General features: G+C 37.7%; 1 protein-coding gene across 10 annotated transcripts in view; it reads left to right on the top strand.

The window, feature by feature from the left end:
- inaE (inactivation no afterpotential E) overlaps positions 1-18931 on the top strand; it is a 99794-nt gene that overhangs the window by 72797 nt on the left and 8066 nt on the right. For 7 of the 10 annotated variants that reach the window (XM_043425692.1, XM_043425521.1, XM_043425607.1 and 4 more), the window contains 12 exons: positions 536-747; positions 6477-6578; positions 6891-7074; positions 7358-7442; positions 9197-9525; positions 10103-10298; positions 10399-10587; positions 10750-11040; positions 11342-11571; positions 12051-12074; positions 14345-14477; positions 18535-18737. In XM_043425692.1, coding sequence (XP_043281627.1) covers positions 536-747; positions 6477-6578; positions 6891-7074; positions 7358-7442; positions 9197-9525; positions 10103-10298; positions 10399-10587; positions 10750-11040; positions 11342-11571; positions 12051-12074; positions 14345-14477; positions 18535-18737 — 2178 coding nt within the window. The remainder of the gene's footprint in view (positions 1-535; positions 748-6476; positions 6579-6890; positions 7075-7357; positions 7443-9196; positions 9526-10102; positions 10299-10398; positions 10588-10749; positions 11041-11341; positions 11572-12050; positions 12075-14344; positions 14478-18534; positions 18738-18931) is intronic. The other 3 variants (XM_043426029.1, XM_043425942.1, XM_043425855.1) reach the window with 2 other exon arrangements.

The raw sequence follows: 18931 nt of genomic DNA, 5'->3' as shown, positions 1-18931 counted from the left end.
CAGAATTTTTCAAAATTCTCTCTTATTTATGCGTCGATATAACCAAAATTGTAGTTTCTCATTCAATTCAAGAAAATCGAAAAAAATTGATAAATTTTATCCTTTAAAAATCGCTAGTTTAAGACCGTAAATTTGTTATTTTCGATTTAACTTCAGATTTATCTCCGACCATAGGAATTTTCGTTGCATTTTTTTCTAAGAAAGTTGAAAAAGATTGATAAATATTTGTGGTCAAGTGTTTACGAAAAAATATCGAGGCTCGAATGGAGCTCGTTGAATATTTGATGAAACGAATACTTTAATCTGAAAGTCCATTTTCTGTTACGATCTCTTCGCCTTCGTTCGAATAATCCGCCACGTCTGCGGGCACTTTTTTCGATTCGAATGATACTCCTTCGTATATTATTACCCAAGGTGCATTACTGATCAGCATGCGAAAGTATCGGGAATGGAGTCATTTACTCTGCCAGTCAATATAACCAGTTCGCTTATCGGTTTTCGATAATAAACACCAGTTTCTCTCCTCTCGTTTCAGGGTGACGATTCTCGGAGTATTGCTCGGTATCCTCGAGTGGGATCGCTCCGTAACGTGTATTCTACTCCTATGGGAATACGTTCTTGGCTACCTCGCATTATTCATTGCTTCCATGGCTGTCGAATTTTCGATATGCATCCTTGCCACGAGAGGAAGCATTCTCGACACAGACGCCAGAGCACCGATGCAGCATCTTCTCTACATCAGACTTTGTAAGTTTTTGTCTCCTCTTTCCTGCTCTTTATCAGCTAAAGTTCATGCTCTCGCGGTGCTGCTCATCATTTCCATGAGAAAATTTTGAACTCGAGAAAGACTGGAAAACTCTTGGAAAACACAAATTTCATGTTTATTTGCTGCAATTTTTCTCTCAAACAACCTTTTCGTACGGTTCATTTATGAACACGCGGAGAGAATGAAATTTGACAAATTATACCGTCCAGTAACGATAGTGCGGTGACGAGCTGCAATTCGTGCACGGAGAGAAAAAAATAGTAAGAATTTCTATGCTGCCATGGTATTCGGGTTCTACATCGCCCATTTTGAAAGTTTTTACCAAAAATATTATCATTTCCAAGTCAATTCTGAATGAAAATTTTTAAATTGCGTATTTTGCTGTGCGACAAAGGTTTAAACTGTGCTATTTTTTCCTAACATAGTTCACCAAGGAAACGTTGTAAAATTTATGTTGACTCGATGATGAACCGTCAAGTAGAATTATTATGTCGTTTTGCTATACTTAGAACTGTTTTCACAATTGAAATTTATAGTTGAACATAGTAAAATTTGAGGAGCTCGAACACGAGCATCGATCATGCGCCAAAGTGTTTAGAAATTTACTATGGTAAATAACAGAATTTCATTCGCGATTGTACGATAATATACCTGTACACATGTGTACCGATGTATTTATTTTGACATCGCTCATCGATTTTCATCGAGTCGCTTCACAAAAAATTACTATGTATGTTCGTAAGAATTAATAAATATTACCGATATAGAACCCTACTTCTACGGCACCATAGTAGTTTTTAGTTAAATTTTCTCTCCGTGTGATATTATTATGGGAAAGAAACTGAATTTTCTTATTAAAAAAATAATATTCATTGCTCACAGTAGGAACTTTTACCGGAGTACTTAGAAAATTTTGACATCTCGGTGAATTTTACCGCGCTGCATTGTACAAATTTCCGTTTATGCCACGATGCGGCATACTAGGCACGTGGTAGGTGCCCAGTAACCCAAACAAACCCAAACAAACCCGTTGTTTTTACGCATGCTCAGCCCTTTGTTGAAGCGTGTGAATCACCGTTTCAGTATGCTACGAAATTCGGAAACGAGTGATCGATACTTGTATTAAGGCAAAGACATTTTACCGTGACGCACCGTAAAATTCACTAAACGTTTTGTAAATTTTAGTATACGTACCGTAAATTTCACTATTTGCAATATTTACTATTACACGATTCTACAATAAAAAAATTGTTTCTCCTAAAATTCATTTCATGATTTTCTCGTTAATTATGCACAAAAACGATGAAAAGGTAGCCATATTTCATATAAAGTTTGCTTTTGTGATAATTATATTAACAATACTAATTTTCATGTTTTTATAAGAATTTTAGTACGTTTTGATACATTAAAAAATACCCCGCGATAACAGTGGGGTTCTTACATTGACACGGTGTCTTGCCAGATGGCACTACTGTGATAAATAAATAATCAGGTGTTTTGTTAAAGCAGAGAACATAGATTTACATGGAACAACAGGGTCCGTGTTCATTTTTGAATAATTTTTTTGTAAGCTAGTTTGATAGTTAAAATGAATCAAAATAATATACATTTATATTTGTGTGGTATTATTATTAAATAAAAATGATAGAAAAGCAAATTTTTTCATGCGGCGTAATTTTTTTTCGTTCAAATATGATCCAATCTACCAAAATTTCATACTTAAATGTCAATGTCAAATGTTGTGTTGACCCGTGTCATAAAACTGAAAATTCCGCAAAAAATTGACTGAAAATTTTACAGTGAATTTCACGCTGAATATTGCCGTTGAATTCTCTTCGTGAAGTTTCGGTTTCGAGTGACTGAAAAAAAACAATTTTTCTGTGATGCTGACATCGCGATAGTTTTTTTTTTTTTTTTTTTTTTTACAAAAATCTCATTGCACTGTAGCGAAGTTGCGTACATCGAGAAACTCGAAGTTTGCGGATTGTCTAATTTGATTAAACGGGAAGTTGGACCGCAGAAATGATCCTCTAACGAGCTCGAATATAAATAATTAGATTGAGCGTCCAACTTCTTATCCTGGGAGCTCCAGCTGTCGGTGGTTTTTTCTTGAGAGAATGTTCCTTCGCGCACGGGCATGGAGGCGGGGAATTTCATTGAAAAAAGTTGGGCGAGACGCGAGGGGAGGACGACCTAATTTTGTCGAGCGTCATAACTCAATTTTTCATGTGCCTCCGGCCGAAAATAAATTCGTAAAAAAAAGAAGTTCCAAAAAAGTGGTACTCCGAAGGTCGCGTGACATCGAATTTATTCTCAATCCGAAAAAAATATCGTTCGATGACGTCGATGATACGAAAATACGGCCAACAGCAAGCTTCTAATCGCGTCTCCTCCCAAAGCCTTTTATCCACTCCGGATCAATGTTTCTTAATTGATTTTCCATCGAACTTGCCGCACTGTGCCACACACTGACACACCCTTCTCGTAACTAAACTTCCAACTTTATTCCTTCACTTCACAAAGGGCACTGCGTGCCTCGAAATCGAAAGTTGTCCCTAAACTAGCAACCTCCTTCGCTTCATAGAGTCGCGCAGCCGGCGATCGAACGTCTCTCGATCTTGGAAGGTGGATTAAATTTGAATAAACCTTTTATCCTGTGTGGCGCGGGGGGTTTAAACATCTCTGCACATCCGACCTGTGCCCGACGATTCACAAGACCAATGAAAAGCGTTTTTTCGTTCTTCCTGCTTTAACAATCACTACGAATGTTTGGAGAAATATTGAAAAACACTTATTGCGAGTCAATCCAGAATGCAGCTGAGTGTCATATCAGAGCGTCGCAGAAACTGACGAAAAAGTTCGATCCACGTAAAAGTAAGCGGAAAAATGCTCTCCTTAAAACCACGCGAACTCGACTGCCTCGCCCATTCGTCAACTCGCTTTCAACTTGGAGTTTTCTATAAAGTAAGCGAATCAGAATTGACGTAGAAAAAAAGAAAGGGAGCCGAAACATTTCCTAGTTTCCAGCCTCGGAGCCAATTTTCGTCGAGATTCCTCATTTTTCTGATGCAAATCTCCACCGAGATGGCCAAATAAGAGGGGTTGAAAATCGTTCCTGGGCCTTCTTTCTCTCAACCACCAACGCGTACCGTCATGTCTGTGTATATCGGATATTCCATGTGTGCGCCAGTGCGGTACATAGTTTATGGTAGGAAGCAGCAGAGTAGAAGCGCGAAACGGGCAGTACGAGATGGGAATATTAATAAGAGCGAACTCTACCCTCGTTGGGGTCCTTACCCTAACGAACGAGCACTCTTGCACCGGAGGGCCAGAGGCGGGGAAGCAGATCGAAAGTGTAAAAGAAAGAGAGAGAGAGAGAAAAAAGAGAATACGAAGCTTCGAGGTAGCAGAGAAAAATAAGACTTTTTTCGCCTGAGGAGGGATTACTCGAAATACTTTCCCAGCAGCTCCGAGATAAAGTATACGGTAAAGATTTTTGTCCTGACGCTCGATCATCGCTAAGCCGAGAGCTGGAAAAGAAAAACGTTTGTTCTCCTCAAACCTGGAACTCGATCGCTTCATCTTGTATTTTAACTGATTTATATTTGCAAGAAAAACTATACGCATTCTTGAATTCTTTCAATGTCAGAGTTCTACCTTTTCGTGTCGTTACTTTTTATGAGTCCGTTTACGTCTGTAACTTAGTACACGCTCGATTGCGGTTGACCATATTCGATGGATTGAATTTCCAATGCACATAACTCACGAGCCGTGTGCAGAGAAATGAATTTTCAGGATTGCCGAGCGTCCGATATAAAAAACTCGGTATTTCTGCAACGTCGTTTCCTGCTGGTGTGTCAAGAACGATCGATATTTCTCTTGACGACGGAAAACACTACGTTTTACGTAAATCCATCGGTAAATGCATTTCGACACACATCTTCGCTCTGAAAATAGCGAGGAACGTTAAAAAATCGATTCGCTTAGGTCGCGCGAGCGAAAATGATGATGAACTTTGAAAACTGAAAGTAACTTTGTCCCCGGTGGACCGTCGACGAGGAAGCGAGTTTGAACGATCGATGCCGAGGATTTTTACTGAATGTTCATACTTTACAGAGTGAACCGCGGGAGGGACTTTGCTGCTCTTCGAATTAAAGCGATCCATTGATTTCGCAAACTTTGCACATCGTTTTCGGGCACTTGGCGTACAGGAGAAGCTGGGAGCAGTGTGTACGCATCGCCCAATCAACCGGACGTGATCGAAAACACTGTTCGTGCCCGAGTCGCTCCGTACTGCGTTGAATTTTTGCGGCAAATCGTCCCCGCACTGCAGACATATCACGGAGCGAAACTCCGGAGCAGGCTCCGATCTTGGAGCATTGCCAAAACCGTTAGGACCAGATATCTCCGGACCCTCAAAGATTCGGAGTCTGCACTCGAGTTGGGACGTCTGAAAAATATCCTCGTGCATTTCTGGCTGTTGAGCAAGGTCCGAGGCTTCCGAGTGTCCGTTATTTTCCCATCTCGCAACATTTCTTACAATCCCTCTCAGCTAAATAGCCGAAAGACGAACTGAGACTCGAGTAATGACTTTTGCAAAACGTTCCGTGCACCGAGTCATCCTTTTCAAACTCGGATCAATTCCGTTCAAAATTTATTTTCCCATTGACAACGAAGACTCGGAGATTATCAAAATTCACTTCGTGGAAATTCAGCTTCTGACACGATTCGTAAAAGCATTGAAAAGTCTCGGAGAACAAACGAGCAGTGAAAAGCATCAATTCTATGGAGCCGAGTAGCTCTCAGCTATTGGAAAATCATTCGAAAGCCGGAGAGAAAGCAGCTCGGAATTAGAGTCGAAATAATCAGAGCGTTTTTCCCGCTCTCGTCCAAATATTCAACTCACTTTTCATTTATTCTGGTACCATCGTTAAACTCAATTCGTAATCTTCCCATCGGTGCTATTTGTTTCGCGAGATTTGTAAAGGGGCGCAGGATTTAAGAGGCAGCTGATTGCATGAAAATCTAATGAGAAGAAAAGGAGAGAGGGACTCGGTGCGAGAGGGTAGAGAAAGAGACTGCGAGAGTCGGATGAGGGGGAGAAAGGTGAGAAGAAAAAGTGCAAAGCTCTTGAGGTTCTTACTACCATCTTTACCATTTATGTGTACATATATACGCGAGGCAAACACTCGACGGTTGGAACGTGACCAGAGAGACGATTGGCTATTGTCAACGCGGATCTGCCGTGCTCCTGACTTTTATTTTCTAAGGACACCTCTATAGGCAATCCCTATGGAATTTGACAGTACTCGGAGTGACGAGGTTTCTACTCTTTTCTTTGCAAATCCCTCGTCTTTCAAAGCCAGTAGAAAAATCAAGCAATAAAGACTGAAAATATGTTTGCTCGTTGCCAATATTTTAGACGCTTTGGAAAAACTTGGTTCACTTGGCTGGAGCGTTGATTACGAATCGACAGAAATATTCATCGACGCGTTCGCTTTGTTGGACAATCCACGTGGTCCAGGAAACCGCATTTTACTCCAAATCCAAACAACTCGTTCGTTGTTGTTGAACTTTGAATTTTAATGCTCGAGAAATCCGATGATTTTGAGCTCTGCGCAGAAGATTATGAAAAATGTGTGAGATACAATTTTAAAAGATTTTTTGTAGGCTCGATTTGTTAATTACTTTTTTCTGTTTTTTTTTACAGCTCTGTTACTGGTGGAGATGGGATGGCTCTGTGCCGGTGTCGCGTGGCTCGTTCAGTATTATCAAACTTGTCCTGTGGATCAGGCAAAAGAAGTGACGTTAGGTAAGTTTGGTTGAGTAATGTTGAGTCGAAAATTTGATCGTATTCGTGGATTGTGAGAAGGAAAGATTATTGAGAAATTAACGAATCTTCAACGATGAATTTTTCGTTTTTTATTCCTTTGGAGATAATTTTAAACAGCTCGCTCGTACCTCGTTCATTTCTGATTTCCATCTTTTCTTAGGTTTGAAAAGTAGTTGAACGTCAAACTCGAATTGTTTTAGCTTCCGATGCTTTGGAACGAGCTCAAATATTTTAACGATCCTTCGTATTTTTAATGTCCAAATCTAACGTTACTTTGGCCTTTTGATGCAGGGCTCGTGATATCGAACTGGTGCATCTTAGCCTCGGTTATGGTGACGGTATGGTGCACTTATGATGCAGCAGGACGATCGTGGGTCAAGATGAAAAAGTATCAGCGTAGTATGAGGGAGGCGGAGTCGAGAGGCAGACCTCATTACAAGAGGAGTGCAGGACGAAATAGAAATTGGAGACAACGGTGAGCAGGAAACAAAAGTTGAATTTTCCGTCAGGTGCAATCGTAATTTTTTTTAAAATCTTTTCTTTCCTACACGCGAAAATGAATGGAGAAAAAATTGCATGACTCATTTGATGGATCGACGTTCCATCCGTGCTTCGAGAAATTCTATTTTGTGTCTGCTCTTCATTTATTTTTCATTTCACTCTTTTTTTCTCACTCATTTCCCAATTATCTTCTCTCGCTTTTTCCTCGAATTGGAGGGTGTGAAATAAAAATTAACGACGTATCGATTCTCTTGCAGAAAGGTCATACGTGCCTACCAGGACAGCTGGGACAACAGATGCAGATTGCTCTTCTGCTGCATGGGAAATTCCGACAGAAATAGAGTAAGAGAATTGCGAAATTCTTTTATTATGTACTCTATGCTCACGTATATTCACATTTCCATGCAGTGTAATATCAGTTTTTTCCACCTGACAATCAATTTCGACCACACGAGGCAGCTTGGTATCGCGACTGAAAAATTTTGTTCGTCTCAGCAATTTATCGATGTGTCAATTCGTTGCAGCCTTCCAATTATTAATTGGACGTTTCGTGACATTTTTCTAACGAAGTTCAACCGCGAAATTTATTTTTAAACCTTTTCCTTCGGTCGGAGACAAAAGTAAATAAATGTTCGTCATGAAATAATTTTCGTTTCATTTTTCAATTAAAATCAAAATTCTCAAACGTTTTTTCCTCTTCATTTCTATCTGACAATCTTTTATGAAACGGTTAACTTTTGATATTCATAGTCATAAATCCCTTTTTATTTTAATTAAAATCTTCGGTCCGATGAAACTTTTTTTTCAATCAAATGAACAACGAAAAGAATGACTAGAAAATAGTTTTGGTGAAATGGGAATCTGAATGAAATTTAACAAGTATCGGGATTAGTGAACAAACTTCTCAGATTATTGGCTCGAAGATACTCCAATCGATTTCTCACCACTAATCAACAATTAGCGGTGCAGCCGCTGTAGTGTCAATTTATACCGTGAATAAATTGTCTGTGGCCAGTGGAATTTTCCTACCGAGTTCCCCTGAAGTGTATGACGAAAAGTTAGTCGAATGTTTGAACTTAAAAGTTGCTCTTTATCGCGTCTTATTCACGACTTTGTGGCTCTGCTGTAACACTTGCCACTAAATTCACCACAGTGAAATATTTCGCTGAATTTCATTCTCATCAGGCTACTCGTAACTTTTTATACTGACGTCGAACACTTTACTTTTTTTTATCTCCGTTCAGATTTTTTCGTCAAAGTTGGTTTTTTCTCTTCAAGTTGTTTCTTTATCTTCATTCAGGTTTCTTTTTTCGTCGAAGTTACTGCCATTTTTCTCCAGGCAAAAAACATGCATCGAAGTAAATAATTTCACAAAGTTTGAACGATTATTCATTTGAGGCTATCGTGCTACCTGAAAAATGTGAAAAAAACGTCATTAATTTTTGGTTTCTCGATTTTCGAATACTCTAAACTTCATTTCTGTCATAAGAGTTTTTTTTTTCTACGAGAGACTCAAATAAATTTCTCCATGTATTTATGTCAATCGGATTATACGAAAAATATTTTCTTTAAAAATAAATTACGAGGCTTCGTATGGACGAGCGTACAGTTGGATTGAGACTACGACTTATTTTTCATGAGGCATTTTTTGAAATGTCGACATTTTTTACATTCGTTTGACATTTGAATTTGATGAGATCAAAAGAGTTTAGCGAACCCTTTATTTGTCCAAGGACTCTGCTCGTATTGTATCCAGAAATTATAAAACTCGCGAGACGGAACATTCGATGCCAGGATAGTTCAAGTGTGTATTTGAAGACTCGGTAAAATATTTTCCAGTGCAGTCGAGCTTGTCTAGTTGCTAAACGCGTTTGCTTTTTTAAAAATCATCGAATTCAAGTTGGCAACGGTTTCAGATGTAAATGTTTGGGCCTCGGTATTCAAGCCTTCTACGGACAAGCGAATAGTTGGAGAGTTGGTTAGCTTAATTACCCGAGGATAGTAGCAAAAAATAACGCAGGGTGAAAATCCGCATCGTCATAACGAAAAGCTGAAAAGCCTCGTAAAAGTAAACCGTGACCTTTGGACGTTAACAGAACTCATTCACCGACATAGCGAGGTTACTCAGCGATTTCTTCAGGGATCTTGACGTCGTGCCGTCCGACGTAGTCGCCGGTTTAGTTTTGTTACGAAAGTTTCAAAAGATCGAGCGGGAGCTCATAGTGAAACAAAAGAAGAATGACACTTACGAATTCCTCTCGGGCGTACCGGTCACACCAAGGACAAAGTTTCTCTCCCTCACCGAGGATGGTGACTTGGGACATTTTCAGGCAGCCATTCATTACATGCACTTCGCACTGGCAGCTTATGGATGGCCACTTTTTCTACTCAATCATAGTACTGGTCTTTGCCAGTTGTGCACAAGGTAATCACGCTCCTTATTTTAACGCTATAACGATTAATCATTCCCTGTCATTTCGCCTGTTTCATTAGCAACAAAATCTGGACATTCATCTGTAATAATGGAAGAATTTTCATGTGGAACATTTTCTTTATTCTTCTCTCTTCCTCAGTTCTCCAGATGATTGATGACGTTTATATTTTTTGTGCTAATTTCAATTGTTGTCTGTCTGCGAACTTATGAAGCGAGAGATTGGAATATTGATGGGGAATTTTTAGCAAATGAGGCGATCGATAAGAAATACGGAAAATCTTAGCGTGTTGCTTAGTACACTTTTTCTGCTAGCCAACAAAATTCGTTCAAAAGAATTGATTTTTCAAATATTTTGTTCATTTTTCCAACAAAAATCTACAATCGCGTAACATTTTTACTGAAAAATCAGTTTGTTTGTCAAGAAATAAATTCCTCGTCTCCGATCGATCCAATTCGATAATTATTTTGTAGTTTGAATTTATATTGGTTCGTAGAAAAATTAGAGAACATGAGTAACCGGATATGAGTTGAAATTCATGTTTTCATTATTAATAATTTTATTTTGCAGACTAAAATGTGGCTGCTTTCCGTGCTTAAAGCGTGAAGACGACGCTACAGTCGTAGCTGACAATTGCTGTCAGTGTAATTATGCTGCATTGAGACGAATGATCGACATTGGCGAGGTGGAAGTCGTGTATGCGACGTTTCACGTTGACGTCGGCGAAACACCATTTTTCGTCGCACTTGATTACACGAGGAAAAAGGTTTGTTCGAAAAGCGTAATCGATGAATGATTTTTCGGATTTGGCAATGCCAGAGCTCGAAGAGAATTTAAAAAATGTTTCGTTCTGTCTTTGCCACCAGGTCGTTATTAGTATTCGTGGAACTTTGAGCATGAAAGACGTCGTCACGGATCTCAATGCCGAAGCCGAAGTGCTGCCACTCACACCGCCCAGAGACGATTGGCTTGGACACAAGGGCATGGTACAAGCTGCCGAATATATTCGCAAAAAAATATCCGACGAAGGAATCATCGCGACAGCACTCGCGAAGGTAACTTGATTCCTTCGATGCTACCAAAAAAATTTGCACGAAAAATATCCTTTTTGGACTTGAAATTTGTTTCAATTGTTTGGTGTCTGCTGAGTTACTTTCCAAAGTGATCAATGAATTTATTTTGGTTCTTGAAATCTGCTCTTCTAATTGCATACGAAGGACCCTAATCGAGGAACTCACCAATTCGGCCTGACACTCGTTGGTCACTCGCTGGGCGCTGGCACAGCTGCGATTCTCGCAATTCTCTTGAGGCAAGAATTTCCCGATCTCGTTTGTTTCTCGTTCGCACCACCCGGCGGGCTCCTCAGCATGCCAGCACAGCAATATACCCAAGAATTCATCACTTCCGTCGTCGTTGGCAAAGATGTCGTGCCGAGGATAGGCCTCAGACAGATGGAGAGTTTGAGGGCCGACCTCATAAACGCCATTAGGAGAAGCGTCGATCCAAAAGTACTGACTTTTCATTTCTTCCATTGAATTTCAATTTTTTTCCATTAATCAATTCAATTTCGTTGGAAAAAACTTGAATGCTCTGTCGTCGTTTCTCAATTGCTCAACGTCGATTTTTTCTTTTGTAAAAAGTATTTCTACGAGAACTTTTTCGAATTATCTTTCAATCGAAAGCCAACAAATAATGAAGATAAAGTTTGAAATCGTTTATTCTCTTCGTAGTAGTTCGAGACAAGACGATTGAAAAAAAGTGAAAAAGTTACAGCGTTCAGTTGAAACGAACTCTTGCTCTTCGTTTCAGTGGAAAACTATTGCTTGCTCGGTAATGTGTTGCGGTTGTGGTTCGATGCCAACGTCCGCAGCAAACTTGGAGGCAGGTGGATGCATCAGCGAATACCAGAGGGACAAGGATCTGGCACGCGAGCAAACTATCGTTCCGAACGATTCCAGCATCGCGCTTACTCTTCACACACCCCTGTATCCACCTGGGAGAATAATTCACGTAGTTCGCCATCATCCTAACAAGGGAGAGTGAGTCAAATTACTTTTGCTGCCCACTTTTAATGCTGCCCGTATTAACAACGATAAATTCATAAGAAGCAACGAATTTTTTAAATACTGGAAAGATTGAGAGGGAAACCTGAATTCGAACGGCAAAGAAAGTGCCATTTTTCTCGTCGAAGCTCTGACAAAACAAATTTATTCAATGATCAAACGATTCTTTTCTAGTTTGGAATATTTATTTTCTCGTATACTGAGACTATAATTTTTTGAGCTTGTCATTCAGATTCTCTCTTGAACTAATAAAATATCAAATTTCGTATTGAAAATTCGGCAACGAGGCACAGACGTGTGAGTACGATCGATGATTGTTAGTCTTTCAAAATCATTATTCCTCATTTTCGTCACCTCAAAATATTCGCGAAAATCATAACTGGATTGATGGGTTTAGGAGAAAGATAATAAAATATTTGTATTTTTAATTTTTTTCAATATTTTCCATTTTATAGGCAAAAGTATGAGAGCCGTTGGAGGTACGTGAGAATTCTGCGGAGCAACGAGTCTTGAGAATATCGTAAAACAATTGTTGCTCTTCGCCCTTTCGTTTGTTTTTTCTTTTCATTACTTTAGGGTACAGAACGGAGTTGGGTAATTTTGACATTGCGAGAAAATGAAATGAATGAATTGCTTCATTCGCTTGTGATTTTGTTTGTTCTTTTTTAGTCAAATTTGCATTAGTGCCCAATTCTGTTCGATTCGAAATTGCATCCCAAAAACTTCGTAAAAGCATGATAAAAAATATTTTCAAGTTTTTGGACATGACGTGCCTCCGCAATGTCATCTCGTAGATCGAATTGATCGACTCCAATTTATAGTGAATAAAATCCCGAATCTTTAAGATTTGTGACATTCGTAAAAGAAAATTTGATCAATTTCACTTTCGTTGAAAATCTGTGATTTATGTATCTGGCAAATGGATATTGCCCCATAAATCCGTCGTCGAATGTTTTACATGATAAATTGAAATTGATCAAATGTTTTTTTCAGATTATAGTCAAGAGTGATGCATGCAGAGGGCCTACTCCAGATATTTTTCTATGAAATTCATCCGCACATACGCACAATCGAAATTCATTAGCCATTTCATCAATGGAAAATCAAAATCATTATTTTGAGAGAACAGTTATTACGTTCAACGTCGACAAATAATTTTTCTACCCAATTTGGAGCGATGTGAAGGGTCACTTCCATAAAAGTTCAAAAGTGTCGGGCAGTTGGCAGTTGTATTTCAATAAACTGCGAATTAAAAGAATGAAATTCGATAAAATAACCATAAAAACCGATTTGCTGATGTGTGATTCCAAGTCTAGAACATGAAAACTCGAAAAATTTTGCAAATTTTTGTCGTTGTCACAGGCGGTTTTTCCGATACGTTTGTATATAAATATTTGAACAATGAAAATCAGCTTTAACATTCAATCATTTTTCGTATGAATGCAATAAATTTCCGTTGCTTTATCGACTCATTTATTTCGAATCTACTATACACCAGAGCGTTCACTGCTTTCAAAATCAATCAACTCTTAACTTGGTTTTGCTACGGGAATTCAAAATAATGAAGCTCTCCGAAACTCTAGTTATCCTACCGAGTGGTATTTTAATTCAATCACCAAATTGTCTTTCACGTTAACGATTCAGCAAAGAGTAACAGGATTTTTGTAAATAATTATTGATTGACAAAACAAATAATGGTTTTCTAGAAAATTCCTATACAATAAACGTTTGAAATGAATCTGCGTAATTTTTCAGATTTTTGTGTTCTACACGAAGAATACGACTTTTCCAGTTATTTCTCCACTTTTAGACGGTGAAAGTTTCCTTTCTCGACTAAAGTGTTATCAGGACCGGAAAAAACTTTGGCAATTCCAATGTTTCATACAATTCCCCGGCTAACAATAAACATGACACTCGAAATGTCAGCAATAATTTTTATAAATATTCAAAATTATGTTTTCATGATAATAATCCGGAAAGGCACTCAATCCTCGTTTGAATATTCGATAGATTAGAGTACTCGAGGGACGGTATAGAGCAGAGATCAGTACGTCAACTGCAGAATGGTTGAAAACGTTGCAATTTGTATATAATGTACAGAATATTATTCCCATGTACAAGGATGATTTTGTATGACGTTGAAACTTGCTCTGTTGAAACGCAGCGATAATTTTCCCGACAATGTGTAAACTCCTTCGTAGTGCTTCTTATCCAAATTTTGTTAAATTTGGTCAATTATTTTAAACGGTGTAAAGTAATCGAGAATAAAATTGGAGGTTTTGATAACGACTTAATGGAAATAGCGCCATGACACATTCGTTGGGTTTCAACTGCTCCAATTTCAATGTTCCACATAGAAATTAATGCGAACAATATTTTTACATTTTTTTTGCAGCATCAAATTGAAAATTTTTCGTATAATATAATGCGAAGTGCGAATTGAACGTTCATGCTTCCATAGCAGAGTCCCTTGGGGTGGTTCGACGAACGAATGAAAATAGAAAAAATCCTTGCTTTACATTTTAATCGGAGCCAAAAATGCTTTTTAAGAAAGTACGAATGTGAGAAATATCGCACTTTGCATCAACCCGAGAAAAGAAAAATCAAAATAAGTAACCAAAACGACGAAAAATCCCGTAAATTTTTGCCTGCATTTCGCGTGAGTTTTTCTCGTAAATTGTGATTACACGGGAACCGAGATGAGCTTTATTGCTAAAGATAATTTGTATTTTTATTTGAACCGTTTCAGACAAGTACTCAGAAAACGTGAACCCGTTTATCAAGCACTTTGGGCAGGCCCTTGTGACTTCGACGAAGTCCTCATCAGTCCGGTCATGATACAAGATCACATGCCGGACAACATGCTCAAAGCTCTCAACAAGGTAAGCTCGCGTGTCAACGACGAGGAAAGAACGAGATATTTGAGAGATTCGAGATACGAGCAAACACCGGTGAGTCGTAGCCCATCGGTTAAGCCCGGCAGTTATGAGCCCCTCGAAGAGACCAACGACTTAATGGAAATCCTTGATTCGGGGGTCGACGATGTTAGATCTAGCGTTGTCATTGACGAGGATGTGGAATCCGTCGTGCCGTATAATCTCGAAGATCGGTCAGTTATCACCGGGAACCTCGGGATAGTTATTGACGTTGACGTACACGATAGTTCTGTTAATTCTTGATATACGTGACCAGAAAAAATCACGAAATTTTTAAACAAACCCTTTTTTCGGAGCGTTACAAAACCCGAGTATCGCTGTCGATTGTTCAACTTCTATATAAGCTCGTTCAGTCTTCCTTACTCATTTTCATCTGGCGCCAGGGTACTAATATGACCTTTTCATATGGCAACACCGAATAGTTTTTATTTGAAAAAATAGTAACAAAAAAAAATGACAAAAAATCAATGAACGATTAGAAAACTAAAATCTAAAAAAAACAATTCAAACATTCGACGTGCATTAGGAAAATAATGGATTTTCAATATTTTGGAATGAAATCAAAGACGGTGCACAATTTTCGTATAATTATAGTGAGAATAGATATAGAAAAAATAATAAAGACTGTGAAAACTTTCGTTAAATCGTGTTGCCAAATGAAAAATCTCACGAATATTTGAGGGATACGTTTTTTCCGTGGAAAGACTGTTAGCTAGAAAGAAAGGAAAAGGCCAGATTGGGGAAGAAAATAATCGACGGAACCGTGGAAACCCGAATTTGTATCAAATTTATAATTTTTCTATTTCCTCCCAGTTGATTTTTTTTATCTTTTAGTTTTCATTTTTATTCTTCGTCAATAAGAGGCACGCTTATCCGAGGAACCAAGCAGTTTAGAGACTTGATAAATGCTTACGCAAAGAAATATTTTATGCTAAGAGATAACTAACGACGTGCTTATATAGAAAATCGATATTTACGTAAGGACTGAAACACATAGCATAAGTATACGAGGACTAAAGTGCACGCCACTGTTCAACGTCGAAGCATCGCATGACACGCAGCGGTTGTAGTGCATTAAGAGTAGAAAAAAAACCTCACGATAGTTTTGCGAGCTATGTTACAAAGGTTGTCAACACGTGACGGTTCGTTATTATTTTTTTATTATCATTATTATTATTATTGTTATTATTATAATTTTTTATTATCATCATACGTTTTATTAGTACGATTTTTTTTAGTATCTTGTTCTTTCTTTTTCCTGTCATTTGCACTATTTCGTGCTTCACCACTTTTTCGTGATGTTTAGTTTTATATTGAAGAATAAATAGTTGAGCTTTTTTGGCGTGCAAAAAGAGCAGATGACTAGAACTATCCGATCGCAGGAACTTTCTAATGCGTTAAGAATAATTCGAGAAATTATCTCGAAAACGTCATGCCGATCGTGTAGAAACGATTATTGTACAATCGTTGGTTCGAAATAAAGTTATTCTTTTTAAAATCGCTGTTTTGTAAAAGGTAGCAAACCGTTTTTTTCACATATTATTCAATTTTCTTGTAAAGTGTGATTTTGGAAGTAACGAATACTTGACGAAAATTTGGTTTGTTTAGAAAATAATGTAAAAATAAAATAATTATGTTGCAATTTGTAATTGAAGCTTCACTCGGTAGAGAATTCGAAATTTGCCGTTACTCAAATTCATTAGATTTTTTAATAAAGAAGCAGAGAACATTTTTGAAAAAAGGTTCCCAATCGCGTTATGTTCCATTCGAAATGAATCTTTCAATCATTATTTGTGATAAAAAAACTATTTTCTTTAGTTTTTTGTATAATACGCCATGACATTTTCGTAATAATAATTTGCGTTTAGCTGCTTCAGCACTACCTGTACGTTGATATAAGTAATTGAAATTATTATTTTTTTAATAAAATAAGTTTATTTGCGATGAAACACCTTGCCAATAGTGATGGCTTTTATTCTGTTGTGTATACCCTGTTATTTGTCGTACGCTGTTAATTTTCAATACAAAATTGAGTCGTCGCTATGCCACCGTTTTTAATTTAATTTTTAATTTAATTTTATTGCCTTTTTCCATATTATTATTGTTGTTATTTAAGTTGATCGCGTATTTTGTTATTTACGTTTGTTCGCGCGTGTACGTGTGCGTGTGCGTGTGTGTACCTCGTGCAACTTCATGCTCTTTTTCATAAGCTCGGATTACAAAAATAACGAGGAAAAGATAATAACGAAAATTGTATGCGTGTATTTCACAGGCAAATACGTTAATTAAAATTCTGCTGTTAATAAATATGAAGCGATGCCAAGCACTCGTTCGATCATATGTTGAAATTTCATGAGCTTTAAATGGTCTTCCAACGTTCGTGCTTATCCTTCGAGTGTTGTTGACATTAACGAGGGCCGAGAGTATGCCTCTCGAATATCACTGTTTACTCGTAAATAATTCATAGACGTGTTTCCACCCGGACATTAAACTACTCGTGCTGCTACCGCCGTAAAAATCATTTAAGATTTACCCGAAAGCCGAAAAACATTGTTTTTGGATTGCAAAAATAACGCTGGAAATATCTGTTGTTTTCTTCCACTTTTCATCGCTAATTTCATTCGAGCTGATCAAAAAATGTTCGAGCATTTGAAATGTTGGTTGAATCGTTGTTATAGCCGTGCGAGGAATCGGAAGAATTGCTTGATCGTAATCCGTGTAACGAAGCACTCAAAAATCGTCGTATTGAACGTCCATTTGCCAATTTAGCTTAGTGCCTGTTCTTTAATGCAGAGAAAACAGATTAAGCATGCGATTATTAGTGATCGAATCGTAGAAACAGAAAAAGAACTTGTTCCGAATATTCGGAAGGTCAAATGGCTGAGCATTGATCCTTGACGTTGACCCATTTTTTACTTTCGAAAAAATCATTTCAGTTTTTTTGTAATAAAAATTTTCAATACTTCAATTTATCGTCGGTTGAGAAATAAGTCGATCCCAAACACATACTTTAGGTTTAAAATTAATTGAGGATACGATCCATCAAATCGTTGAATGGAAATAATATTTGTGTTCGGACTGATTCGTTGGGCCGAAAAGCCAAGAAAATGCTCCAACACATCGTTTACTTAAATCTCATGCAGATTCACATTTTCAAGACTATTTTTTCTACGTTATTTATATTCTTCCCATTAACTCTCGTCCGATCAAATCCTAAGCGAAATCTTTTGATCGGCCATTAACTTTTTCACCACAGATATTAAAATCAAGCGAACGATCCAAAATTACTTTTGAAATACGTCAAATAAACGTTTATCGACTAATTTAAAAAAAATTATTTTTCAAGCAATTTTCAAAGTATGACACATTGATGCCAATTGAATTTTTTCTTTCAAGGTTCGATGAACTTTTTTACGTTCCTCAATGGCCTCGGAAATCTTTTCAACAATTAAACTGGTGAAAAGTATTTTTCTTTTTTACTTTTTCGTTTCCATTTTCGTCGGAACAACGTCAAAAGATACAATTTTTCAAAAATCCCTGACCGAATGAACAATTTCACTCAATTTTATTCCATTCGATATTTCTCAATATTAAAAAAAAATTCTTATTTCTCTTCGTTCTAGACTATCGAAACTGTAACGAAAAACTCCAAAAACTGCTTTCAGGGGATTCGAATTTGAAACTAATTCTGAAATGAATCTCGATTGACTTGAACAATGACATTCCGAAATACCGTTAATCTGTTTTTTCCAATTTATAGATTAGTTCGTTGAGTAGTGAATTTTTAGAGCTGAAGAAAAAAACATTAGGACGAAAGAGTGTAACGTGAGTGAGCCTTGACGTCGTGATGCCTCTACTTTTGTAATAAAATATTTTTATACTAATTCGGATAATAATGACTCGCAGCAATGGATTTGCTCTTAGTGATATATATTCATATATTTATATATACACATATGTATATATACGTATATAGTGGCTGAGGGCGTGTGGTGTGGATTAGGTGTCAGCGGGCAGAGATCATGATGCTCCTGAGATCGCATCGACGAGGGCGACGGTCGTCCTCGAAGTGTCGGCTCTCGATATACGGAGGCCCATCGACGGTGTTCATCTCAACAATCTACAGCTCCAAGTACGATCCCCATCATCGCGAGACCGCGACGCCGACGCCTATGCCACCACACCCTCTTCCTGCCACGATTCAAGGTACAATTTATTTGAAAAAACCATTTCAAAAGACAGCTCGTTCACTCAAGATTCATCAGTAAAATGACAATTGATATGCAGTTCCATTAAAATTTCTCATCATTTCCTTGTTTGTTTCATTTACAAGACTTGAAGTTATTGTGAATTAAATGAAAAAATTAAATTTTTTCATTGAATCACGAATTTTATCGGTC

Source organism: Venturia canescens, chromosome 1, assembly GCF_019457755.1.
Source record: "Venturia canescens isolate UGA chromosome 1, ASM1945775v1, whole genome shotgun sequence".
Taxonomy (NCBI): domain Eukaryota; kingdom Metazoa; phylum Arthropoda; class Insecta; order Hymenoptera; family Ichneumonidae; genus Venturia; species Venturia canescens.
Note: the sequence above shows the minus strand (reverse complement) of the source record. Positions and strands in the feature narration are given on the sequence as shown.